Source organism: Panthera uncia, chromosome E1 (genome assembly GCF_023721935.1).
Source record: "Panthera uncia isolate 11264 chromosome E1, Puncia_PCG_1.0, whole genome shotgun sequence".
Classification (NCBI taxonomy): domain Eukaryota; kingdom Metazoa; phylum Chordata; class Mammalia; order Carnivora; family Felidae; genus Panthera; species Panthera uncia.
The window spans coordinates 54,969,278-54,996,377 of record NC_064814.1 but is presented as its reverse complement, the minus strand read 5'-3'; the positions used below and the strand labels follow the sequence as shown (position 1 = coordinate 54,996,377).

Here is a 27,100-nt window from a genome sequence, read left to right as displayed (position 1 = left end):
CATCAGGCTTCAGCCTTGGAAAATGGGTTTACGGTCGCAGAGGGAAAGGGATGTGCTCCTGGCTCCTGGCTCTACTCCCCAAGTAGAGTCCGGCAATGTTTCTGAGTGACAGCAGCAAGCCTGGGAGTGGGGACTGGGGCAGGGTGGCGGGGTGACAGGTGCACAGACACATGCCTGTGTGCCCCCCCCCCCCCCCCCACCTGCACACACAGGGACTCACTGTTTCCTCCGTGGGCACATGACTTCCCCAGGGAGACAGACATTCGTGGCCTCAAACTGCCTGTTCTGTTGGTGGCCCCAGGATACCCAGCACACCGCGGGGTGGCCGGAAACCACCTGGCAGCCACAGGGCGCAACCCCCGGCGGGACCTCGGGCCAGCGCCCCATGTCGAAACCGAATAGGGCCACGCCGGGCCCACGGCTCCAGGCAGCCCTCCAGAGCCGTCACACTCTTGGCTTTACTGAAGCAACGCACAGCGGACGTTCAGAGCGTCGGGGGGGAATTTATTGGGAGCAGCTTTTTCGCGTACCAACGGGGTGCCGAGCTTTTGTCCGTCGCTGGCGGGTGTCACAGCTGGGGGGGGCCCTTCACTGCCGCTAGTTGGTGGGCCAGACCGCCACGACCACAATGGCCACGAGCAGCAGTAAAATCACCATGACCATTCCTGGAAAACAGAAGCACGAGAGACCCCTTTAGCGATCTGTCCCAGAAGGGCGTCACACAGCCGGTTAACTACCTTCCCAGGGGACGGCGGATGTGACACGTCTGTGCCCCCCCCCCCCCCCCCCCCCACCCTTCCGTGTGTGTGTGTGTGTGTGTGTGTGCGTGTGCGTGGGGGGCGGGGGTGGTCAGCTGCCCCGGGGACGCTGGAGACTGTCCGCCTCGCTACCTCGAGAGCTGTGCCGGCAAAGTGCCAGCCAGACTGGGGGCTCTGGGTGGGGCCTCGGGCGAGGAGGGGAGCGCGCGCCCAGCCCCTGGCTTCTCCGTGGGCAGCGTGGCTCCGTTTTCGGTTTGCGCTGAGGAAGCATCGATAATGCAGAGGGCTCTGGGGTTCGCACGGCAGTATTCAGCCTTGGATCTGCTTTCTCCACTGTCTCCACGTGGCTTGGCCTTTTCTTCTGGAGCCCGAGACGCTCATGTCAGTCATCTGTCAGAACAGCCAATGGACGGACCACTGCAAAGCCAGGGCTCCAAAAACGTCCACTTGCCGGAGGCCCCTGGGGCTACCGAGGCCCCGAGAGGGAAGCGAGGAGATAAAGCGCGGGGACGCGTCTGGGAAGTAACGGGGGGGTGGGGTCAAGCGCGCGGGGTCCCATGGTGGTTTGGCCACCAGGACTGCCCACCTCAGACTGAGAAGCTGTTTCCAGAGAGGTCAGTCCCAGGAGTCCACTCCCTGTGCTCTTATGGGAAGTCACTAACACCCTGCTGGTGTTATTAACTAGCTGCCGGCTGGCCACGTGGGGCTATTTAAATTGCAATTGATTAAAATTAAATAGGGGTGGGGCGCCTGGGTGGCTCAGTCGGTTAGGCGTCCGACTTCGGCTCAGGTCATGATCTCGCGGTCCGTGAGTTCGAGCCCCGCGTCGGGCTCTGTGCTGACGGCTCGGAGCCTGGAGCCCGTTTCCGATTCTGTGTCTCCCTCTCTCTCTGCCCCTCCCCTGTTCATGCTCTGTCTCTGTCTCAAAAACACATGTTAAAATTAAATAGGGGCGCCTGGGTGGCTCAGTCAGTTGAGTGTTGTACTCTTGATTTCGGCTCAGGTCACGATCCCAGGGTGGTGGGGTCGAGCCCCCCTTCGGGCTCTGTGCAGAACATGGAGCCTGCTTGGGATTCTCTCCCTCCCTCTCTCTCTCTCTCTCTCTCTACGCCCCACCCCCGCTCTTGCACGTACTCTCTCTCTCAAATAAAAAAATAAAAATTCAAAAGATAAATAAAATTAAAGAACTCAGTTTCTCATTTCCACTCACCATATGTCAAGTGCTCAAGAGCCACCTGTGGCCAATGGCCACCGTGCTGGACAGAGACAACAGAGACTTCCTTCATCCCAGGAAGTCCTCCTGGGCAGAACTGACGTAAGGTCTCGAGCTGTGATGACTTCCCCTGCTGCTCACACCCCAGCTTCTCTGATGGCACCTGGGGCAGAGGCTCCACGCATATTTGTTGAACAAACACACGAACCGTTACGAGGCGTGTCCTCAACACTCACCCGACAGGCTTGGACGGTTTCTGACGTGGGAGCCCCGCTCTCCCTTCTTCTTGAGCCGGTTTTGTTAAGTTATATTTTCCTGGGGAACTGCCCATTTTTGTCTGAGTGCTCGAAAGTACTGGCATAAAACCGTTCGTGACGTTCTCTTATAATTTCAACACTGCTCTATCCGTGTCCTTCTTTTCGTCTCTGACACCACGTAGTTGAGCATTCTTTTTCCTGATTAGCCTCAAGATGCCTCTTGTTGTTCAACTTTCCCAAGAATTAGTTTTTTTTTAAGCTTATTTATTTATTTTGAGGAAGATGGAGACAGCGTGAGTGGGGGAGGGGCAGAGAGAAAGGATCCCAAGCAGGCTCCACGCTGTCGGCACAGAGCCCAACACCGGGCTCGAACCCATGACCTGTGAGATCATGACCTGAGCCGAAACCGAGACTTGGACGCTTAACCGGCTGAGCCACCCAGGCGCACCACCCCCCTCCTGAGGATAAGTCCTGACTTTGCTGACCACCTATCATTTACTTTATGTTTTACTGAATTTCTGCATCTATTTTCATTAATCCTTCTGTTCCTAGACTTCCTTTGGCTTCACCCTGATGTTTTTTCTCTAACCTCTTGAACAGAAAGTCAACTCATTCATTTGCCATCTTTCTTCTAAGTACGGGCCCCTGTAAGCCTACAACTTCTCATATGAAAAAGCTGCACTGTTCTTCGTTTCTAAACTCCACGTCTTTCAAAATTTTAGGCAACTTCTTTGGCCCAACACTTAACTCAGAAGCATGTTTTAAAATTCCCGGTTGTAACAAAACATGCATATCGGATATACGTTAAAAATTTTGAGATCATAATAACACACTCTATTTTGATGTGGAAATGCCTGTGAGTTCCACTGGTGACAAAGCCACTGTGGTTACCTGCCTACGATCTTAACTGAGGAAAAGGCTGCACTCCGTTAGAGGTTAGTAGAAGAATGCAATATGCTTTCCCACCCAAGTTCACAGACGCCCTCAATCCTCTCCACAGACCTCCAGGGTCCAATGCAGTCCAAGTAGTATGTATTTTCAATTCAACCCATGTAAGGCAGAACACGCCCATCGTTTTAAACATTAAGAAGGAAGGGACTTAAAGACACGTGGCCAGCCTCCTTATCATCTCCCTGTGAGAGCGGGCGATTTTTTCCCAAGACACCCTCTTTCACTGATGATCTGATCGTCTGAGAGACCTACCCCCTGTTGGGGACCTAAGAGTTCTCCCCCTGATTTCATATGGACATAGACCCAAGTCTCTACATCAAGGGTCGGCAAACTGTGGACCTTTGCACCAAACCTGGTTTGGCGGTCTGTTTTCGTACAGCCCCTGAGCCAAGAAATGGTTTTTCTATTTTTTAAGGGTTGTCAAAAAAGACAAAGAAGTAGATGTGACACGCGGCCGGTGGTCTGCAAAGCCTAAACTATTTCCTGTCTGGCTTTTCACAGAACCGAGTCAATCCCTGCTCTGCATCACTGCGGCCGATAACGACCTAGCCGTGGCCTCGGTTCATCCATTCAGGCCCTGGTTTCCAGTTCTCCCTCCACTTCCTTCATCTGGGGATTTCCTCTCTTCCTTGTAAATTCCGCTGTGGGTTAGCATTTTAGGGGAGAGGCTGTAATATTTTATCTTGCCTTTCGAGATGCTTGTAGGAAGGTGTGCGTGTGTGTGTGTGTGCGCACGTGTGTGTCAACGTTATCTCGGTCCATCTTCTTGCCAGAACCGGGAGAACAAGTCTCCTTTTTGTGCATTTCTGCCTCCAGAAACATCTTCAGGTTGACCGAAAGTTCCACCTGGGCAGGAATCCCACTAGTTCCTGGCGGGGCGGAGACGTCGTCCTCCGACGTCTAGGGAACAATCCTCAACTGGAGGGCGCAGAAGGCTTGAGGAGCGTCGGGGGTGGCTGCTAGGGCTCCAGAGCCCAGGCGTCCCCTGAAGACAAGGGGGGAGGCCCGGTGTTGAGGAAAGGCGGGAGACGAGGCGTGCTGTCTCAGGCAGCTGTTGCTGACGCTCGGGCAGGGTCGGAGCCGGGAGGGCACTCGAGGCCGCGAGGCTCGCCGTGTGGCGGGGGTTCTGGACTGAGGGAGAGAGGCCGACACAAGTGACCCTGCGTCTTCACGTCAGGGTGGTGATGAGAATAGCAGAACGAGAGAGGAGAGCGAGACATGGAGAACCGTGACCGGCTGGGAAGTAGGCACCATACGCCCGGGGTCAGCCTGCACACACACAAAGCTCACGATCCAAGGGAAGAGGCCCCAGGCACCGGCAGTTACTGCCACTGGCCCCTGAGTGTCCGAGGCAGGGACTGAGCCCGTCTAGCTGGCCGCCGTCTCCCCAGGACCGAGCACAGAGCCTCACCCACGGAACAGGCACCGCACGTCCTTTTTTATAGAAATGAATAAACGCATTGAGTCACTGGAAGGGACAAGAGGAACCGGTAAGAAAGACAAAGGAGGAACAGTGGACGGAGAGAAAGAGAGAGAGAAGCTAAGAACATGTGTCAAGGAAGCCAAAGAAAGAGAAGATTCACAAAGTGGTCAGCCCCCGTCAACAAATGCCACACAGACGCCAGGGGGGCAGACAGAAGCTCCTGGGCTGACGCCTTTAATGGGACCGCTTAGCGGACAGGTGGCTGCGCCTCTCAGAACTGCTATCACCAGCAATTCCTTGGGGCGCCTGGGTGGCTCAGTCGGCTGAGCGTCCGACTTCGGCTCAGGGCACGATCTCGCCATCCGTGGGTTCGAGCCCCGCGTCGGGCTCTGTGCTGGCAGCTCGGAGCCTGGAGCCTGCTTTGGATTCTGTGTCTCCCTCTCTCTCTCTGACCCTCCCCCACTAGTGCTCTCTGTCTCTCAAAGATAAATAGACATTAATTTTTTTTTTTTAAATACAGCAATTCCTCTTCCAGCTGCTAATTTTTCTATCACAGAAACTGTGAGTCTTACGAACGCGCCACAGCAGAGGTGACCCAGGGCACCTGATGCCCGTGAAAACCGAAGATGCCCTTGAGCTCCTGGTGCCACAGACAGTGGTCACCTGATGCCATGTGGTCAGGCGGGTCCCCGCGCCAACGATGCAAAGGCGACTTTAAGAGCAATGAAAACTAGGTCTTTTACGTTTTAAGGCGTCTCGGGGCAAACAGGGGCCCTCTGGCTAGGACATTTTCTACAGGTTTCGGTGAGCTGGTATGGGCGGAGGGTCAACTGACGAAGTCACTTCAAGACGGCAAGTGACGATGACCAGCAAAGGCCAGCTGCAGCCTTTTGGATTCTTTGGGCCAAAGAGCAGGTGTTTACATATCTTGCCATCCGGTGATCCTTTCTCTTTAAGAGTCTGGCCTTCTTGGAACGTGGCCACGGCTCTGACACCTTTCTTGAAGGGAGTGTCTCTCCTCTAAAGGATGTTTTGGGAAGAGTCACCAAGGCTCGCTCTAAAGCCAGGGGGCGCTGAGCGGTGCCGTGTGTGGAATATTTCCCGTGCTCGGGGTTCCGTGTGATCTCCTTGCTTACTTGCTTCTTAGCCCGAGAGAAATCCCATCTCCTCCACCTCATCCACGAACGAGGGAAAGCTCTTACCGAAGGCCCTGCCCTTCCAGGGGTGGAACTCACCCCTGTCCCACCTCTTCCCCTTTCTCTGCACCAGGGGGGCCCGTGCAGGGGGGATCCTGGTTCCCGACACGATGTGGGGTTTACCAGGGACAGGGGCCCAGACTCCTCTGGGCTGAGAATCTGGGATACAGAGCTTCCACTCATTTCTGCCCCCTCTTCTCTTTTTCCTTCCTCCTTCCCTCCTTCCCACCGTCTACAGTGGCAACTTTGAAACAGGCGCAGAAGTAGATGGGCGAGTAATGATGCCCCATGGTGCACGAGGCTCGATTCACGACCAGTCTGGCTTCGCCTGTACCCTCCCCCGTGCCCTGTCTGGGTGTATTCTTTTGAAGTGAACCCCCAGACAGACATACTTCATCTCCTGAGACTTCAGTGAGAACCCCTCCAAGATAAGCCATCGCTAAAAAAAAAAAAAAAAAAAAGTCCCCACCGTGCGTGAGCCCCGACAATTTGCTTTTTCTTGAAGACAGAGACGGGAAAGTGGCCCCAGCCCGGAGGTCACAGGAGACCACGGGCCGGAGGGTCACGGGAAGACTGTGACTCGTAGTCGGTCACGTGGGACAGAGAGAACTCCTTTCTTTTGCCTCCGAGTGGTGTTGAAACCTCAGGGGTCTGCTCGTCCATCCCCCAGCTAAGGAAATGTTTGACATTTCAGAACGAGGCAAGACAGTTGAACTTCTGGGAACCTGCCAACTTCTCAAACAATGAACGCTCTTTGCCCCCGGCCCCAGCACGAGAACACCTGGCGAGGCCCCTGGATCGGGATCGCTTCCCCCACTGAGCCTCGCTCGGCTCCGGGCCCTGCTGCTGCGGGCACCTGGCGACGCGGGGTCTCCCTCCCGACACCCAGTGTCCCCTGCGGGGGAGGGGGGGCAGGCAGGGGGGCATGCCAGAATTACAGGAGTGGGAAAAAAATGTCCACTTCCTTTGGTCAGTTCACCAGATGAGGATTCCTTCACCACTCGCAATATTTACAGCCATTAAAGATGTAAGAAAACAAACTCCTTTTCAGACGGGGAAGGCACCTGAAACACAGTCTCTCCGGGACAGCGCTGCGTTTTCTAAAGTCTGTTCATCCGGATTCACGGTCCCTATTTTTCCCCAGTGAGATGCTGGAAACCTGCGAATTAACGGGGCCTGTGCTGCCGATGTGTCTGCCGTAGTCGGGCATAGGTAACAGCTTTTTGTGCTTATGGAGGAGGAAGGGGAGGAGGGGAAGAAGGGAGAGGGAGAGGAGGAGGAAGGAGGAGAGGAGGAGAGGAGGAGGAGGAGGAAGGAGGAGAGGAGGAGGAGGAGGAGGAAGGGGAGGAGGATTACAAAGTCTGGCCTTCCTTGAGAGAGGGAGAGCAGATCTCAGCACAGGCGCTTTGGGGCACTTCTGGACACTTCCGCCCTCAGCTGTAGGGGTGCGGAGCGAAGCGCGGCGGGAGAGGAGAGGGTGCAGGGGTGATGGGGCAGGAGGTGGAGGGTTTGGAGGGCAATTTTATCTAAAGCCTTTTCATCCGGTTCTGCTTATCCCAGGAAAGCTGTACTGGCTGCTCTGTGATCGTCGGTTGCTTTGGACCAAAATACATATGCTCGTGCCCGACCTGTTCGAGTCCGCGCCCGCGAGCACCTCTCGTGCCGCTGATAACTCTGAGGGTCCACGGCAGGCATTTATGAAACCGGCCTATAGTCGGCGGGGGCGCTTTTTCCCCAGTTGTGCCTGTGAACAGGTGACATTTGCTCACGCATTACGCACTTGGCTCTCGCGGATCAAACAGCTCTCTCGCGGCGGAGGCCCGAGCTGAGGTGAGCAAGAAGAAGGAGAGAAGGCAAAACTGGAATATTTGTTTTCCAAAGTTCATGTAAATGTCCCCTGTAATCCCATTACTGGGCAAATAAGCGAAGGCAAGAGTAGACGGCCGGCGGAGAAGGGGAACATATTTACATTCTGATTGATTCTCAGGCTGCAGGGCCGGAGAACCGCGGCTACCCGCGGGTTCCCGGCCGCAGCTGGGGGGGGGCTCTGCTGGGCAGCGGGGGGCGGGCCCCGGAGCCCTGCTCCCACCAGCCTGGAGCTCAGCGGCTGGGGACAGGGGCACCCACGGCCTCCCCGGGCCCCCGTGGCATCGGCTTCACGCCACCGCTCTGTGCCACCGTCTCCCGCCGACAGCGCTGTCTTCGTCCAGAACTGAACGGGAGTCTTCTCTGATCTTCTGAGTTTGGTTCTGTTCTGACCTGGCACGCGACCCATCCTCAGGCTTTCTTTTTCCCTGCTCAGGGGTGAGCGCTCCTGGGCAGCCCTGGTGGGTTCCCTCCGCTCACCAGACCTCACGCCCTCTCACCCGTCTGCTCGGACCCTCCGCCCTCCGTCACCCTACGCGGGGCCACCGCCTGGGCCGCTGGGCTGGGACTGCGCTCCCTCCAGGCCGCCTGCTGGCTTCCCTGGAGCCAGAGGCGCTCCTCCCTCCTCCGGCCAGGTTCGTGCCTTAAATGACTGTCCTCTGCCCCTGCGGGCCCCTATCGCTTACAAACGTTCCGTTCCTCAGGCCAGGGGGGCTCCAGCAGCAGGGAGCGTGCAGTCGGGCGTGGTGGCCCGGGTGCTGGGTTTGGGGGTCAGGGAGACCCGACCTCCGAGCTGCCGGTGGTATATAGGAGGCACTGGCGAAGTTCCTTCCGTCTGAGGCCGGTCCCGCCATCAGTAAAAGCCCCCAGACTCCGACTTCGTAGTTGTGCCGTGAGGATTCAGTACGATGAGGTGCCCGAGGCTCCCGGGGCAAATCCGGGGCCCCGTGAACGGCAGCTACGACGACACGGATTAGCCCCGCGTGCACGGCCCGCTGCTAAGAAGGTGCCCGTGTGCAGCACATGCCGCATGATGTCCCGCAAGGGAGCCGGGCTCACGGCCTGACGACGGAACTAAGATGTCACTCGTCCCAGAAGTGAAGGAAGAGGGGCGAACCCGGGAACAGCCGGGTGGCACCCAGTTCAGAAACGGAGCCTGGTTCCAGCCGCAGCCCAGCCGGGGTGACGGGCATCCAGCGAAGGTTGGAAGTTCGGGGAGGAATATGTCTGGCAGCACCCGTCTGGGTCACTGGCCACAGGAGGGGCCGCTGGGTCGGGCGGGTGCTGGCTGCCGTCGGAAGCCAAGTGGACGCCGGGTGAGAGGGGCCGGTGGCCCAGGATGTGGGCCCCGCGAGGAAGGCAAGGTCAGAGCAGGGCCAGCGCGGAGGACGGGCTCGCAGGCGGGGGGAGAAGCGTGAAGCAAACCCAAGGGGAGTCTAGAAGGCCCGCGGAAAGCCTGGTGGGGGCTCTGAAGTTGTGCCCAGCCCTGGAGCACGGTCAGCCCCGCGGGAGGGTGCCAGCCGGTCGGGCATAATCACGGGACCGTCGATGCAAGTAACAGAAGCATAAACAGAACAGAAGTAAAAAAAAAAAAAAAAAAAAAAGTCAGGGCACCTGGGTGGCTCAGTCACTTGAACGTCCGACTTCGGCTCAGGTCATGATCTCACGGTTCGTGAGTTCGAGCCCCGCATCGGGCTCTGTGCTGACAGCTCGGAGCCTGCTTTGGAACCTCTGAGTCCCTCTCTCTCTGGCCCTCTGAGGCTCACAGGCACTTCTACACTTTCTGTCTCTCAAAAATAAATTAACAGTAAAAAAAAAAGAAAAAAGTCAGAGCTGCCGTGATGCTATTGGATGTATGTGTGCTCAGAATGTTCTCTGCTCAAATCCCCAAAAGTTGGCGGGGCCGGGGACGGGGGGAGGCTTGCAAAGCAACGATTTCCCCCAATTTGCACAGAGGAAAACGGGGCTCAGAGGCTGGCCCCACGCTGCCCTTCGGAGAGCCCTAGGAAGGGAACAAGTCAACAGCAGAGCTGGTTCTGGGCCCTCAGGCCGCGTTTCCTGGGAGGGAGCGGGCTCAGGAGCGGGCAGCCACCACTGAGGGCTGGCCGGGTGACGGTGGGAGCCGTGGTCTGTGACACTGAGAGACCCCCTCAGAGACACACATGACAAGGCAAAGAACTTCCCAGTTGGCTTGGTTCTGACCGAACACAGAGAAAACTGAGATTAAACAGACTTTACTGCTTCGGCCTTAGGTCGTGCTGAGTGCGTCTGTCTCCGCCTTTGGACAGGACCACAGCCCGGGGACAAGCGTGGGCCTGGCCCCTTGCCAGCCTGCCTGAGCGAGACGGCCACAGCGTGGGAAGCCAGCGTCCTTGGGGCCACGGCGGAGGGACAGCACGCATGGCCCACCCAACCCTGGCTCGTCTGGGAAGGAACAAGCTTCCTGAGGGGTAAGGGCTGTGCTCTTCTGCAGAGTGGCCGTGCCCACGCTGGGTTTGTGCCGGGGTGACACGGGGAGAGGAGAGGGGCCTCTCCCTCACGCACCGTCCTCTGAAGGCCCAGGCCCCATCTGGGGACAATCGGCCCCCCGTCCCTGGGCTGGCACGACAGCCCAGGGCAGACAGGAGGCAACACTGCATCACAGAGACGCTGGAAAAAAGTCAACTCTGGAGAGAAGGCGGCGCCTGTGGGGAAGGAGGTCTGCGTGGGGAGACATCTGGGGGCCAGAGAGAGAGAGAGAGAGAGAGAGCGCAGGAAGCAGGAATCGGGGAAGGTGGCCTGACCCGAGGGTGGGGGATGGGACGAGAGGAGGGGCTTGCCCAGAAACAGGAAATTAAAAGGAATTAAGACTGCAGGAGCCGGGCGAGGAGCCGGATGTGGGCCCGGAGAAAGGCACGTTCCAGGGCTCTGGGCTCCGGGGACAAGGGCCTGCCTCGCTGGGCGTCGAGTGGCTCTGTCGCGGCCACGGGGCCCCGACGAGGCCCACACTTGACACTGGGTCAGTGGCGACGGGACGTGAGAGCCCACGTCACCGGCCAGGCCAAACCCGGTCGCAGCCCAGAAGGGTCAGAGTGAACCACACCAGAATCTAGGTGGGCGCGAACATTCGCGTTTGGCTCTTCGGGGCCTCCCGGCCTCCCCAGAGAGGCGGGGAATCCGCGCGTCCCTGCCTCCGCAAAACACCACAAAAACGCTCTGCGGATGATCCCGATCCTTAGAGGGAGGATGTAAGAACTCGGCCATCGCTGTTGTTTCCTGCGCAGAAGGTGCTGACTAGTTTCTGGGCCCCGTCTGTGTTCCTCGCGTGTTACTCACTTCCCTTCCCCGAAGTAGGCCCGTCCCGGCAATGCCACGGAATCCCACAGCGCGACTGCGCCGTGAACGGCCGATCCTTTCGTATCAGCAACGAAAGGCAGCTTAGGGTGACGCTTCAGCTCAATCATTTAATGCCCGTTCTCTGGCGCATCGATTTTGGCGAAGAAATATCCCCTCGCTGAGCCGGGCGCAACCCCGGGGAATGGGAATCTGTCTGGAATCTGGCAGAGATTCAAGTGTCTTTGAAAGGACCGTCAGGAACTCTGTTGTGGATCTCTTGTTTTGACAATTCCCTCCTGACTAACTGTCAAAAGATTTCTGGATGGCTCCAGTCAGGCTACGGATTCACCGTCACACATCCCTTTCAGTTGTGGCGTTTGGACCGGGGCACGTCACCTGGCACCAGTTAGGGACCCCGCGCAGGGAGACAGGACGGAGCCTCTGCCAAAGCCCGGAGTCGGGTACAGAAAGGCAGGGCAGGGGGATCGAGAGGATACTTTTTTGATACATCAGATGCTCATCCTTCTGATTTTCAATTTTCTTTCTTTCTTTCTTTATTTTTTATTTAAAAAAAAAATTTTTTTTAACCTTTATTTATTTTTGAGACCGAGAGAGACAGAGCATGAACGGGGGAGGGGCAGAGAGAGAGGGAGACACAGAATCAGAAGCAGGCTCCGGGCTCCGAGCCATCAGCCCAGAGCCCGACGCGGCGCTCAAACTCACGGACCTCGAGATCGTGACCTGAGCTGAAGTCGGCCGCTTAACCGACTGAGCCACCCAGGCGCCCCTCAATTTTCTTTTTTTAAAGCAAATCACTTCACTGAGATACGGAAGCCCGCCGGGTGGTATATTTGAATCCAAACCTCAAGAAAACATCTTCCTGGCAGGTGGGGTGGGGGCAGCGGCTGTGTCTGTTCCACTCGACCCTCCCACAGGCACAGCTGAGGGGCCCAGCGGCAGAGCCCGCGTGAGGCCACCGGGCTCCCTTCCCCAGGAATCGTGGAGCTCAGACTGAGCGGAGTTGGGGCTCGGTCACAGTAACGGTGACACTCCAGAGAGGGGGCCGACAAAATGGGCCCGGAGGTCCCAGGATGTGCCTTGCTTCTGACTCTTCCTGACACGCGGCTGGCTCGGTGATCCCTCGGGGTCTCCCGAGTCACCTGACATCATTCAAACAAGTGACACGTTCTTGTGGCGCCTGGGTGGCTCCGTGGGTTGAGCATCCGACTTCAGCTCACGGTTCGTGGGTCCGAGCCCCGCGTCGGGCTCTGTGCTGACAGCTCAGAACGGGGAGCCTGCTTCTGATCCTGTGTCTCCCTCTCTCTCTGCCCCTCCCCTGCTTGCTCTCTCACTCTCTCTCACTCTTTCTCTCTCAAAACATAAACATTAAAAAAAAAAAAATGACACACTCTTTAACCTAAACGTGCCAGAGTCATTTCCTCTGACTTGTAACTGAGACCTTGCAGTAAAGAGACCATCAGAAAACATAACTACGTGTCTCCGGTTATTTGGGGAAATGTCAGGGTAGCACGAGAACAGTTCTGCTTTACTGGCACAGCGTTGAAAGGCCATCAAAGGCTGCTGCTCCTCAGGGCGAGCGATCTGGTGCCCCACCCCCCCCTTATCTCTGAGTGGCCTGAGGTCCCACTGCAGTATCCCACCATCAAGAGGCCTTCTCAGATACTCTTTCGCAGACGCGTCTCCTATCACGTTACAAATCCTCGTGCACTGTAGTAATATTATTATTAATTATACTATTATTAATAATATTATTACTACAGTAATAATCTACTAATGCGCCAGATGCCGTCCTGAAGAGCCAAAGGTATTTGGAGCAAAGATCAGGGCAGGAGAGTCCCCCTTTCTATAAGCAAGGCTCACAGGGACCCCTTGGATGGGGTGAGCAAGCTGCCCGGAGGCTTCCCCTTGGGGACCCCTCCTTCCCCAGAGCACGCCGTGGAGGGGCCCATCGAGGGTGTGGGTCAAGCAGGTCCCAGGTGGACTCACAGCGTTCCAGCCACCACGGTGCTTCTAACAAGAGCCACACCCACCACCGTGAGCGGTGGTGGGCACTTTACATCCATCATGTGCGTTATGCGTGGAGATGCTCCCCGATGAAACAGAAGGGCCCCACCCCCGATGCTGTTAGGAAAGCAAACACATCGGAACAGCCTCTGGATCCCGCGCCTCTGTGATGGCTTTCGACTGATGTCCCGAATACCGACGGAGCGTCTCTACCGGGCACCGTTCTAGGCACTGGGCAACAGCAGTGAACAAAAGGAGAAAAATCCTTGCCCTCGCTGAGTTGCTACTTGTGCGTGCGTGCGTGCGTGCGTGCGCACGCACGGCGGGTGGAGACGAAAACCAACTAAGTAAATTACACCGTGTGCAAGAAGGTGCAAAGGGCTTCTCTCCTCCTGCCGTGCCTGCGAGCTGGCTGCTCGGACGCCCCTCCCTTAGGTTCCAGGGGCAGAAGGGGCAGGGAGTGCTAATACTTTCCAGAAACCGGCCGTCCCGCGGCGGGATCTGGAAACACGCTGCGGGTAAGATTAGGGTGCCTTCCTACGGGGCATCAGGAAACTGCCATCCGTGAAGGTTAACAGTACGTAAGCCCAGCAAGAACACATTACGAAAGCCGGCTGGAATGACGGGTGACGTAATGACAAGTGGAAACAGAAAGGGGACTAATTACGAGGCGCGGAAAACGGCGGGCTGGCGAGGAAGAACTTGTCCGCGGGTCCCCGGCACCCTCCAGGACGGGGCACCCTGGCCGGGGGGACGTGTGGCTGGACACGTGGTCCGATCCGCGGGAGCAGCTTCTCGGATTACAGCGAGTGCTCATGTGGCCTGTTTTGACAGCTTGGGGCCCGAATGAATGGCGTGCTCCCAAAACGGATGGCTGTGGCCGTTCTTAGGGGCCGTTTCGCTTTACAGTGAATAGTGCTGGCCACCGGCTGGTTGCTGGAATCCCAAGGAAGCCAGGCTCTGGTGGCAGGAGGAGGAGGGAATGGGAGGCACAGGGTGTCCTCGAACATCTGGAAGAGTCGGGGTGAATGCGTTGCCATTGCTGCTTCTGGTGTTTTGGGAGGAAGCCGCTGTGGAGGCCGCCCCCTCCCCCCGTCCCCGATCTCAGTGCTCCCTTAGCCTCCGACGTGACACTGGCCAAGAGCCACAGACAAGAAACACGACTAGTGAGAGCGTTGGGAGAAAAAAGAAACAAGGGCTGCACAGAGCAGCCGGACATGGTCCTTTCGCTTGAAGAGCTGAGTCTCAGGGCGCCCTGGGGGGAGGCTCCGTGTCTGACCTCAGCTCAGCTCACGATCTCACAGCTTGTGGGTTCGAGCCCTGCACTGGGCTCTGTGCTGACAGTGCGGAGCCTGCTTGGGATTCTCTCCCTCCCTCCCTCCCTCCCTCCCTCCCTCTCTCTGTCCCTCACCACTTGTTTGCACACACACACACACACACTCTCTCTCTCTCTCTCTCTCTCTCCCCCCTTCCCCCCCCAATGAACAGCTCAATCTTTTCCCAAAGAGCCGGAACATACGCCACGATCACTCGGTTGGGCTGGGAAGCCTGTCCCCATCACTGAGGCGGAAACATTAGCTCTGTGCTCAAACGGTCACCCCCTGCTTTCAAATGGTCACGAGCGAGCAATGGGAAGCTGTCTGGTTGGTCACTTCCCAACCGTGCCGCCAAAGGACAGAGGGCGAGGCCGTACTCGAGGGGCCATACGGCATGGCACTGGGAGCAGCAGCAGGGGCTGGATAATCAGACTGCCTGCATTCGGGCCACGCCTCTGTCGTCGGGGCAAGGCGCCCGGTCTCCTGAGCCTAAAACCGGGGCCGTGCTAGCTCTTAGCCCCCACAGGTGTCACAGACACGAAATGAGGCAGCACGCTCAGTGCCGGCGACGTGGCGCGTTCTCAGCCAACATCAGCTGCCGTAAGTCCTGCCGGAAGTGGTTCTGGCTACAGAAGTGGCCGTGACGATGTGCACTCTTTGGACAGAAGACGCTGTGCTCCGCACCCTGTGCGTGAGTCCCTCTGGCCTTCAAGGCTGCCGCATCCGCCCACAGCATGTCACCAACACCCGGGAGGAGGGGACCCCCGAGGAGGACAGGACCACCCTTCCTTGCTTCTGCCGTGAACACAGACTTGGAAATTTACTCTCCTGCAGAGTTCCCCAAGAGCCTGGGTGCCCTCATGTTTACTTTTGAGAGAGAGAAAGAGAGAGAGCGAGCAAGCAAGCAGGGGAGGGGCAGAGAGAGAGGGAGACACAGAATCCAAAGCAGGCTCTGAGCTGTCAGCACAGAGCCCGATGTGGGGCTCGAACCCACGAACCGTGAGATCATGGCCTGAGCCGAAGTCAGATGCTCAACCGACTGAGCCCCCCAGGCGCCCCTATTCATACTGTTCTTAAATGTTTTTTCCCAGCCCCAAAGAAGTCCTTCCACAGCCAGCAAAGCATCCAAGGATCCCTCGCAGACGGTGACTGCCACTTTCAGAGCGTTCCTAAGTGAAAACATGGACCCGGAGCTGGTGCCCCCAAAGCCCTCTGTGGCTCTGAGGCCCAGACCCACAGAAGCCATGCCCAGATTCAACGACATCACCAGTGGGCTTCAATGATATCACCAGTGAGCCGTCTGAAAACAAACGGACAAGACCCCAAGTCAGACATTCTAGGATACGGTCAGCCTAAAAGCTGTCGAGCAACGATCTTATTGGTCAGAAGGATGGACGAAGTATTTGAGGCCCACGGAGTCATCGTAGCAGAGCAGGGAATCTGGGAAGCAGGTGCGTCTGAGGGAACCTGCCTGGGGTTCCCCATAAGAAGTGGGGCTGACATCACTTTCAGGGATAAGTTAACCCAGGTGGAAGTCCTCCTCTCTCTTGCCCTGAAGGTGGTCAGGGTGGAAGGGGCTTAATTAGACCCTAAAGATATAGTCAGAGAAAGGCATATGGATGCCCACAGCTGAGTGTCACAGGCCACCCGTCAGCCTGTCCAAGACGACCCGGTGTTGCCCATCACACGTCACCCACGACATGTATCTGCCTTTCAAATATATGTTATTGGCACAAATAATAAAAGGTGTTTGGGGATGATATTAGAAGGATGTCATCAACGTCTCCTCATCCACTCTTTCGGGAAAGAGGAGAACCGACCATCCAAAACGTCAGACTTGGCTTGGAGGCGTTTGTGGACTCACACTGAACTGGGTCTGTCAGAGATTTCAGAAATCATGTCAAAGCAAAACGGCAGAGTTGAATTTTGACACATTCCCCACGAAAGGATCCAGTTTTCCCACCCTGGCCTCTCACTCTGAGTGCGCCACGTTCTCTTACACCTCCGCGCCTTGGCACGTGTTGTTCACACTGTTCCAGAGCCCTCTGTGGCTTCCGCACACCCGGCACGGAGGCACTCTGCTCAGAAACGCTCCCTCCCTGGCGACACCTTCCCTCCCGTGCCCGAGGCACCCTGGGGCTGCTTTCCTTGGCTTCTCTACCCTGAACACATGCGTTACAGACATCAGCTCGTTACTTGGGTAAATTGACAGCCGACTGGGTTCACGGAAGACCTCCCGATAGTCCATAAATTCTTAAGAGGACAGACCACGCTCTCCCATGACTGTGTCCCCCAGCAATGTTACGCACGGGTGCGCAGCACAGGTGTCCTAGAACTGTGCTATGTGTTACTGTGTTATGTACTTGGGTTTTGGTCGATTGGAAAGCTGCTCATCATTTAGACTCAAATATCGATTGTCTGGGGGCACATATCAATCAACGGTGTGGATCTCAAATGATACTTGCACTTGGGGATAATGTGGAAGATGTTCTAGCAGCTAGAACAGTACTTGATACATAGCAAGTGCTCCACGAGCATGTGTTGAATGAATGAATGAGCGCAAACTATCAACAGCACAGGTTATTATGGAGTGTTAGCTCTGATGAACTGTGAGGGATGGGGCGCCGGGGTGGCTCAGTCCGTTAAGCGTCCTACTTCTGCTCAGGTCATGATCTCGCGGTTCGTGAGGTCGAGCCCTGTGTCGGGCTCTGTGCCGATGGCTCAGAGCCTGGAGTCTGCTTCGGATTCTGTGTGTCTCTCTCTCTGTCCCTCTCCCGCTCATGCTCTCTCTCTCTCTCTCTCTCTCTCTCAAAAATAAACATTAAACAATGAAAAAATTTTAAAAAGGAACTGTGAGGAATACATGTAAATACAGTTGATACTGACAAAGTCAAAATCAATATATTACTCATAAGTTAATATCAATATAAAATTCCAGGAGAACATATTCTACAAGTATCCTTCAAATACATCAATAGTCACATTTTTTTTTTTTTTTTTTTTTTTGAGAGAGAGAGAGTGCGCGCAAGGAGGACAGGGGCCAAAGGAGGACAGAGACAATCTGGGGCTCGATCCCACGACCCTGGGATCATGACCTGAGCTGAAATCAAGAGTCAGAGGCTCAACCGACTGAGCCAACCAGGCGCCCCCGACAGAATCACATTTTAGTGAAATGCTGGGATTTTACCAGATGCTCGTGGGTTTCTTTTTAGCACAGATGATTTGGATTCAGAGTTTTCAGCAAAGTGGACCCTCTGTATTGAACGCACAGACTATTCGACCTTTCACTCATTCTCCGTAACTTCTGGTCGCCCTCTATTCCCAGACCTTCCCAAGAAGGAGATAAGTAACGGTCACCTAACAACAGAACAGTTGCATTGGCGTTTGGGGCAGCGCTATCCCAGCATGACCTCTGGTGGGTCAGTACCATCCAAGAGAGGTTTAGAAACACAGCTTCCAGGCCCCGCCTCACCCCTGCGGAATCCGGACCTCTAGGGGTGGGGGCTCGGGAAGGTGGGTGTCAGCAAGGCCTCCACGCGATCCTTCTGGCGCTAACATTCGAGAGCAATGTCTTTGCAGGCAGAATCAAAGGCTCAGTAGAAGTTCTCCAGCCCATATAGTAAAATGTCAACTGTTAACACGCTAGGGGAGGGCACTATGAACATATAGGGCCGGGGGTCCCCAGCCGGCAGGAGGGCCACTGTCCGGGGGACAAAGGAGGCACCCAGGGACTTCTAGCCTTGTGAGGAAGAGGCGCAGCCCGGGATGTGTCTGACGCACAAAACTCATTGGCTGTCACAACACCACCCCCCCGCCCGCCCCGGTCCCCGTCCCACGCCAATATTACCCCCACCTCATTTCCTCTCCACAGAGATAGCTCTGTTCGGAGAAAGTCTGCGGGGCCGGCAGCGGGTGTAACAGCTGACCCGCCCTGCTTATTAGAATCACCGACTCCAAGAATCATCTCCACCGACGGCCAGCCTTTCTGTTTAGCGCCAGGTTGACCCAAGATGGTCTTGGCCGCTGGGAAACTTTGACTCTTCTTCCTCCCAGGGGCCCCGAGAAAGCCCCTTCGATGGTGGCGACAGCAGGACGAAGCTGGTGTGATTTCAGCTTCGGACGCGGACAGGCCGGTGTGACGGCCGCGTCCCCGCCGTCGGGGGGTCCCGATGTCGGACGACGCCCATATTGGCCGGCGCGGCTGAGCAACGAAGGTTCACCCGCACGAATGCACTGGGTGCCAGGGAGGTCCCAGGAGGCACTTTGTCACACGCAGCTCGCCACGGCCGCTGGCCCTCCCAGAGGGTGCCCCGGAGAAGCTTTCAAAGCAGACAGCCCCTCTGTTAGCAGCTCTCTTCCAGCCGCGGTGGGCGAGGGAATGAGAGAGGGAACGTCCGATGATTACTTCCTTATGGCCCTCACATTCTTCAAGTATATTCCCTACACCCGCTGGAACGCTGCTGCATTCTTGAGTCCTTCCTTCCCTTTCAGAGCACTGTCTTGTATTGACACGCCGCTAAAAGGACACAGGAGCAGGACCGGCCTCCCCTCCCTCCGCGCGCGCCCCTCCTTCACCATGGCCGTGCTCTCTCCACGCCCGCCGTGCCTTGTTCTCTTTCTAAGAATGCAATAAACATTTCAGCACGATCTTTTCAATCCACATTATTTATAATATTCTGAACATCCATCGAGCCTGGCCAGAACCGCTAAGCAATAAATCAAACTTCGCAACAACAAAAAAAGGAAGGTTTGGGGGTGGGGATCACCCTTTGGCGAGGCTAAAGCCTGAGCCGGCTCATTCCCCAAAGGGCTTGGTTATGTTAGGAAAACCGAGATGGGGATGAGACTCGGGGTTTAGAATGACATGGAGGCAGGAACTCCAATCTATAGGCGTAATCGTCACTTTGTATAAATCTCAAACAAACCTACCTCTCGGGGGTGTCGTGGGGATAAATGAGATACGTGGGAAGCACTCCTTTCTGGGTCCGAGAGGTCATCTTCTTGGAATGAAGAGGCTGAAAGCCCTCCTCCTCTCCTGGGGCTCCAGTCCTGGCTAATCACCATCCCTGCCACAGGTTCAGATGCCGTAGGGGGGAGCCCTGAAGCGGGGGGGGGGGGGGCGGGGGGGGGGGGGGGGGGGCCTGGGGGGCGGAGCTGAGCAGGTGATGTGTTAATGGCGGCCTGGCCACTAGGGCCCGGCTCGGGTGGCCACCCTCGGGGCGCCACCCCCGACCCCCCACCACGCTCCCCCGCCCCCACTGGTGGGGACCAAGCCAGGCCACATGCAGCCAGAGGCCTGTCCCTGGAAGGATTTTGCTTCTGGCCGGCGGTGGGGGGGCGGAACTTGTCCCACACCCATACTGCATGGCGCTAGGCAGGTTTACACAGTCTGCCCTTCTCCTCACAGAGGCAGCATCTGGCTGGAGAGCTCGCCGATGATTTCAAAATTTATCTAAACAAACGTGGCGGCCAGCGGAGGCTATTGGCTAATTGCGTAATTGGCCCGAGGCCTTGCTGCCTGGGCGATTTCCCACTCGTTCCGAACCTCTCGCACTGGAAATCCAAGCCGCCCGGCCTTGCCGCGGACCAGGCGTGTGTTTACGTGGCTAGACCTCAACTTCGCGGCTCTGCGGCTGTGGAGTCAGGCGGGCTCTGCAATCCGCTGTCAGTGGTCCCCTTCTGACGGTTTCCTGCCTCTCCATCCTTGGGCGATGGTTCTGAATGTGAGACCGGAGTTGCTGAGTCACAGCCCACGCCGTGTCACCAGGGTCTCAAGCTGGTTCTGGGGAAATGACCATAACCGGCGGGTCACGGGACTTCTCCGCAGGGAAGCAACTCTTCTTACGAAAACGGTCAAACGTGCCAACCAGTTTAGCCCCACCAGCCCACCACTTTGCATTTCCACCTCGTCTGGCCTTGTTGTAAGACCGACGGGCCGTCCTGTTCAGATCAGTCACCTGCTTGCCGGACTTGGTGGCCGTAAGGTTGCGAGCAATGTTCTAGAAGGGATTCAGCACTGGCGTGGCCGTGTTCGTCACTTGTACCAGGAAGTGTCCAAAAAAACCCCCAAATTTATGGATGATTTCCATATGTGCTTTAAAAAAGTCTTCTAAAATACGTTTTCTTTACGACCTCCCTAGGGCACGGGAACCACCGAAGTCTTTACTCCGTGACCGTGACAGTCAATGATCTGTTCACAGTGTCCACTTCCTTTGCTCCCGATGACACAGACACCCTCCGCCTCTCCAGCCCATCCGGCCCGAGGGGCTGACCCAGACCTCTCGGGTCTCTTCCTCTTCTCTCCCTTGGCTGTTGCCTCCCAGGCCGGACTTTTCTACCCGCAGACCTGCCCGCCTCCCCATCCCTAAATTGAGGGCTGGTCTAGGAGCCACTGCTCTCTGCCTTTCCCACCTTCAACCGTTTACACACGCTATCTTCTTGTCTTTACTCATGTGGTGTTGGGGACACGTATGGTTAGGCCCATGGCTTTAGAGCCAGACTGCCTGGGTTCAAATCCTGACTGCCCCACTTCCCATCTGCGTGGCTGTGGACAAGCTACTTACCCTGTCCGTGCCTCGCCTGTAAAATGGGGATAGTAGAACATATATTGCATCGGCTGTGGTTTCGGTAACGCAGTAAGTGCTCAGTAAACATCTGTCTTTCTCATTATTAAGGCTTTACCAGACACGTTTCATGGTGTGCCTCCAGCCCCTTCAAATGGGCTCTGTTTTGACCCAGGCTGTGGTTGGGGGTGAGCCCTGGCAGTCACAGTTTATACGCCATGATCACGCCCATCAAGCCACGGTGACTTGGGCATACGGAGGTTAGCTAATCCACAGCCTGGCCAGCAGCTTCTGACCCAGCACGTGAAGCTGAGTTAAGAAAAAAGATTCTTTTCTCCTTCTGAACTAGGAAACATGGACCAACCCAGACTTGCTAGGTCCTTCTTGCTTCCAAATGGTGTCGTGCGTCCTCATGATAAATGCACCTAGATGATGTGAGTGGTTCTCTTCTCTTTTTCTCCCCGGCCAAAAGCACCCCCAAAGGACAAAAGCTTAACTACTGTATCTCTCACATATGTCCCACCACAGGTACATGCACTTAAAAGACAGATTTTGACGAAAGAGATACATTTCTTGTTGCAAAATTTGGGGTCACTGGCAAGATGGCCGGAAAGTTTTCTGTCACTTTTGACACTAGACCTTTTAGGCCATCAGTGAAATATCTAGGACATGAATGAAATCAGTTTAATTGACTCCTATTTCAAATCCAGATCCTACAATGCCTGTAGGTTTAATTGGATAAAAGTCTTTTTTTTTTTTTTTTTTAATTGATGGATAGTTGACAGGATAAAGTCTTTATGAGTTAAGGTGAGTCCAGAGCCAACTCCTTTCTGGTTAACTTCTCCGTCACTCTGGAGAAATGTCCCTACCACCATTTCTCAAATGACGAAGCCTGGAGCTTTCTGGAGCACCCGATGTGGGTGGAAATAACATCCATCCATCATTAACCCACTGTATGCTGGGTACCATGCTAGACACAGGGAATAGGGCAGTGGTCAAGATGGACCCGATATGTGACCCTAGGGGATTTATAAGCTAATGGGGGAGGCAGACAGACATTCAAATAATCCCACAAATCACGATGGATGTTAAGAATAGAAACAAACAAGGTACTACGATAAGAAGTATCTTAACGGAGTGGTCAGGCGAAGGATCCAGTCACCAGAAAAGGTGGGCAAAGGCCACAGGACACCTGAGGATTTCACAGCATGGCAAGAAAGACACTGTGGTTGGAACAGGCCAATGGGAAGGAGAGAAATGAGAATGTGTTTGGTAAGAAAGCCAGGGGCTAAGGTCTGCAGGGCCTCGGGGGTCACGGGAAGGAGCTGGGTTCTATTCTGAGTACAAGGGAAGCCACTGCTAGGTTTACGTAGGGAGTGGCAGCATCTCATTTATGTTATACAGTCATTTGGGTCCAGTCTCTGTGTACAAGTCAAGTCAACAAGACCGTTCTGAGAGAACCAACACAGCATCCAGGTGGGAGAGTGGAAGCGGGTGGTGGCGGTGGAAATGGAGGGATTTGAAAGGCAGTTTAGAAGACAATTACCAGGCCTTCCTTTTGGGTAAGAAAGGGGGCCGTGGTGAAAGGAGAGGAAACGATGTCTATCTCGAATAACTGGTCAGTGGGGTGCCATTTACTGACACGGAGAAAACCAGGGGCTTCTGGGTAGGCTGCGAGGGATTTCAGTTGAGATCTCAAATAAACCTTTGGGTGTGCAGTGGAAATCTGGAGCTCAGAAGACAGGTCTTGGTTGGTGATGGTGGCGGTGATGGTGACAGATGGAAAGGCCAAAGAGCTTTGGGGGGAAAGGTCATGGGAGGTGCAGAGCAGCAGGGACAGAAGAGCAGCAGCCAGCAGGAGGAAGTTAGGGCAGATGGCGGAACGAGGGGACGCCGAGCTCATTAGGGACTTTGGAGACTAGGGCCAGGGGTGGGTGGAGGGAGGGCCGTGCCACTACCCGCTGAGCACAGCAGCAGTAGCACCAACTACCGAGGGTCCACTGTGTGCCAAGCACTGTGCCCACCGTCTCAGATACGCCGTTTCTATCACCATAATAGTCCTGCAAACTGCTATTGTCAAGATGATGAGGACGACGGTGACCATGACCATGATGATGATGAGGAGGAGGAGGACAACGGTGGAACCCAACGCTCAGAACAGTTAAGCGACTTATCTAAGGTTTCAAAGCTCCTCAGTGTTGGGGACTGAATGCAGGTCTGACTAGCTCCAATGGTCATAGTCCTGAAGACCATACAATAACGTCGAGACTGTACGTGACTACAAATACCAATGACACACCTTCCAAGCCATCTTCTCTGCTTCCGCTGCCGGCTGTCTCATTCTAGACAAACAACTATGGACTTCTCACCCTCTCCCTGCCGCAGAACAATCCAGTGTCCCACTTCTGGCGGCCAGGTCAACCCTCTTCCCAAATGTCAACTCAAAGCCTAACCATATGTGTTCCTTGCTTTCCCTTCAAGAACCAGAAGAGACAAAATTAGTTACTTGCAGATGATGGAGCGCCAACCTGGAAATAACAAAATAACCAATGGAAAACCTATCTGAACTCAAGAGGCCAGTTAACAAACACACTGATAGACCCCGACCCCTTTCTTACGAACCAGTCACAAACCACGGAAAACACGATGAGAAAAATTTACTAATAACCATACTTGTGAATGGAGAACAAAGGAATTCACGAAAATGGACAGGGCTGATATTTTGGAAATTCCGTAACCTTACTGAGGGCCATAAAGGGAAATCCAAATAGAGAGAGAGAGAGAGAGAGAGAGAGATCCCATATTCCTGGAGGGGAAGATTCAATACATGTGTGTGTCTATCCTTTCCAAACTAACATCAACGTTCAATTTGGTTATAATAAAAATAGCAACGGGATGTTTCAGGAACCTGCCAAAATACTGTGAGCAACCAAGTCACAGTCTCAGATACACTGTCTGTTCCCATTTTGCAGATAAGGCACCCGGGGCTCGGGTGAAGGAAGGTGGAAAGTATTCGAAGGAAATTCACATGGAGGCACAAAACAATAATTGCATGACGTCCGCTGCAGTTGTGTGTGGACGTGTGAGGCAGGAGATAAGGGTGGGGGCTGTAGATCCCAGGGGGCCCCAAGTGTTGCCACATGGAACTTGGGTCCTGGGGAGTCTCCGGAAGGATGAGCAGAGAGCGGTGGTGGTGGAGGGAAGGGCCAATGAGAACAAGTCCATGTTTTTCAAAGCTCGCCCTGGTGCCTGTGTGGGGAAGGCACTGAAAGGGGGCAGAACTGCAGACAAGGAGGTGAGTCAGGAAACAGAAGGATCCAGAAAGGATGACAGGAGTCTGAAGGATAGAAGGAAGGGGGCACACCGCTTCCACAGACACTGAAGAGGGAGGAGAACCATCACAAGTTTGCGTCACATTGGACGCTGAGCGAGAGGGACGAGCCAGGCGCAACTCCTGAGGGTTTGGCTTGAGAAACGGAATGGTCGGCAGGCTTGTTCATCAAAATAGAAAACAGAGGAGGAAAAGCAGGGCTGGCGAGGATCACAGGCCCAAGTTTGGACATCTTGGGTATTATGTCCAGCAAGTTTTAACAGCACAGTATTGCTTTTCTTCCACCGGGATTGTAGAGAACATGTCTTTTGAGCTAGCAAGTCACTGGGGGGAAATTTCCTATTTGGGTTGGGGGTTGGGGGTTGGGGGCAGGCCTCTATCTACTTTAAATATCCCAAGTGTGACACAGATGCATATACTTTGGAGTAGCTCTAAAAGTGATAAAAGGCCTTGGGGGTGGGTCCAGCATCAACAGCTGGTAAAGGCCTCCCAGGCAAGGGGAGTCTTTGGGGTCTTCTTCCCATGCTCCTGCGGAGGCGGAGTCCAATACCACTTCTCCATTTCCCTCCCTCTACCCCAAGACTCCCAGATCGCCATTGTATGTTTCTATACATTTGCGAAGGTTTTCGTTGGTGCTTGACGCCATTTTCTTACTATAGTCCCTCCTCTTGGACGTCCTAGTGTGTCTCTTCATTCATTATAGTCCTTCAGACATTATGTTGTTTCAAAGTATGGTAAGACAGTTATCAACAGCAAGGCACGTGATTGGAAGCCATGCTTTTAATCAATGACACATTAGTGTCTCCAGGCGTCTGTTTTCTTAACTGATAACCATCTTCATCACCCTGATCCTTAGACTTAGCTGTTTATCACAGTGTACAGAAAAAAAGGTCAGCCAAAGGAAAGCTAGCTTCTCTATTTGACACTCTTTTGGCCAACCTATCGGCCAGGAAGAGCACAATTGAGACGCTCTCGCTCATCTATGGCAGAATTTCCAACTGAAAGAATCTGGAGGGGCTATCCAGGCAAGAATTGCACTTGCGAATTTGAATACGTGAACTGAGAGAGTCGCTTTATGGGGATGAACTTTGTTTCTCTGTGCCCAAACTACAGAAAGGCATGTGTCTGTCTGTCCTCTGGCAAGTGGGGATCCGAGACACCAGCACAGGTGGACGTAGAAACTAGGTAGGGGCTCTAGTCAGGGGAAGGCAGTCCAGGAAATTGGACAGGTATCCTCAACAGGGAAAACTGGGGGTGTTCACAAGTACGGATTCCCCAAACTGACTGTGACCCCAGGTGATGAGCATCTGAAAGAATATGGATTTTATGAAGCTCATGGAATGGCCTGTAGTAGCTTCTGAACCCCTTCACCATCACAGACTATCTTTTACTCTGACAAACGTTGTGGATCGTTAGAAATGGCTTTTCTTATATTAAGAAGGAGTTTTCTTCCTTTCTATAAATATTTAACCTTCTGTGTTTGCAATAAAATTCTCAGAGTTTTCATTTCATGGGGTTAAAATATAAACTCAAGCAGAGTGTTCACCACGGTGACCTAAATGTAGAGGTTTTGCTTTGAATGGCCCTCTTCATTCTATAAGCTTGACCTGTACGCGCCTTTTAAAATTAAAAACAATTTTCTTAGGCAACGACGTGTTTCCAGTAACTTCTGTCTGTGGGGATTACATTCTAGTTCATTTTCTGGAATCATTTTCTTAATCAAACGCAAAATGGCGGTCCCTTTGGCGAAGCCTGGTGGAAACGGTACCCTGAATAACATTCGAGGGTTTTCTTTTGAAGCTGAACTCTGGCAATTACTGTACTGGAAAAGGCTGTTTTACGACGGTGCATTTCTTCAGGAGAGGAAATGATTTTTGAGAATACTGAAGCCTTTTTTATTCTAAAGCAGGCCAGCAACACCTGTACACAATCTTTGTAGACAACAATAAGACTTTTTCTGAGGTCTCGTGTCATGACCATTTAATTTAATAGCTCTGAGAGTTTACACAGGACACTAATACCTCAGTTAGCTGGCAAGATTGGCGAACTGGGGATTCCAGTTAACTTAATTTTTCCATCAACTAATAGTAACCCATTTATACGCAATGAAATTTCCTCAGCGGGATATGGGGGATCTGGACATCTCTTTTCAGGTATGGACAACTGTTATGTTTTGTCTCTTGGTTTGACATTTTTTTTAGAAGAAAAAAAAAGCGGCATTTCCCCCCCCTTCATAAATCTTCACATTAATAAACCAATAATCAAGCACATGTGAGAGACCTCACCAAAAAAAAAAAAAAAAAAAAAAAAAAAAAAAAAGGTTAAATTTAACACTGATAGTCTCCAGATAAAGAAAATAAACCGAGGGAGGAAAATAAAATATATTCCTCTCAATCCACGGTAGTGTTCTTTTTCACATGCTAGGCATCAGTGTGCACCCGGGGGACACAGAGATAAACAATACATGTTTTTTTGGGCCTTGGAGGCTCACAGTTTATATGTAGAAGAAGTTGAGAACTTCAGAAGATACGAGAAATGACAAGTGTTTAAACATTTTTTTTCCTTTAAAAGCATAAAAAGCTACTCTTGCTTTTGAAAAGTCATGGCAAATGAAACGTTCTCTTTGTAATAATTAGTGAAAAGAAAATAAATTTAAGGTTGCCCCTAGATCTTTTCACCAGCAGAAAATAAGGACTGGTTTTATATCTGGACTTCAGCTTAGCAGAATTGGAAAGCTTCAAAGGGTCTTAGAAATGTAACAGGTAAGTGGAGAAAAGGAATGGAAAGAACTTTCTAGTTTGACTTGCCCGGGGCCCAAAGACCCCTGGTTGTCCTCAGTCTCGCTAGTTTCTGAAGTCTGTGGCTGTCTTTTAATTAACAGATGCA

At 54.0% G+C, this 27,100-nt stretch overlaps 1 protein-coding gene across 1 annotated transcript in view; it reads right to left on the bottom strand.

Annotated features, from left to right (window-relative positions):
• Positions 1–483: 483 nt before the first annotated feature.
• Positions 484–27,100, bottom strand: part of STX8 (syntaxin 8) — a 251,858-nt gene continuing 225,241 nt past the window's right edge. The window contains exon 8 of the mRNA XM_049638107.1: positions 484–665. Within this exon, the coding sequence (XP_049494064.1) occupies positions 598–665 (68 nt within the window). The 3' untranslated portion in view covers positions 484–597. The remainder of the gene's footprint in view (positions 666–27,100) is intronic.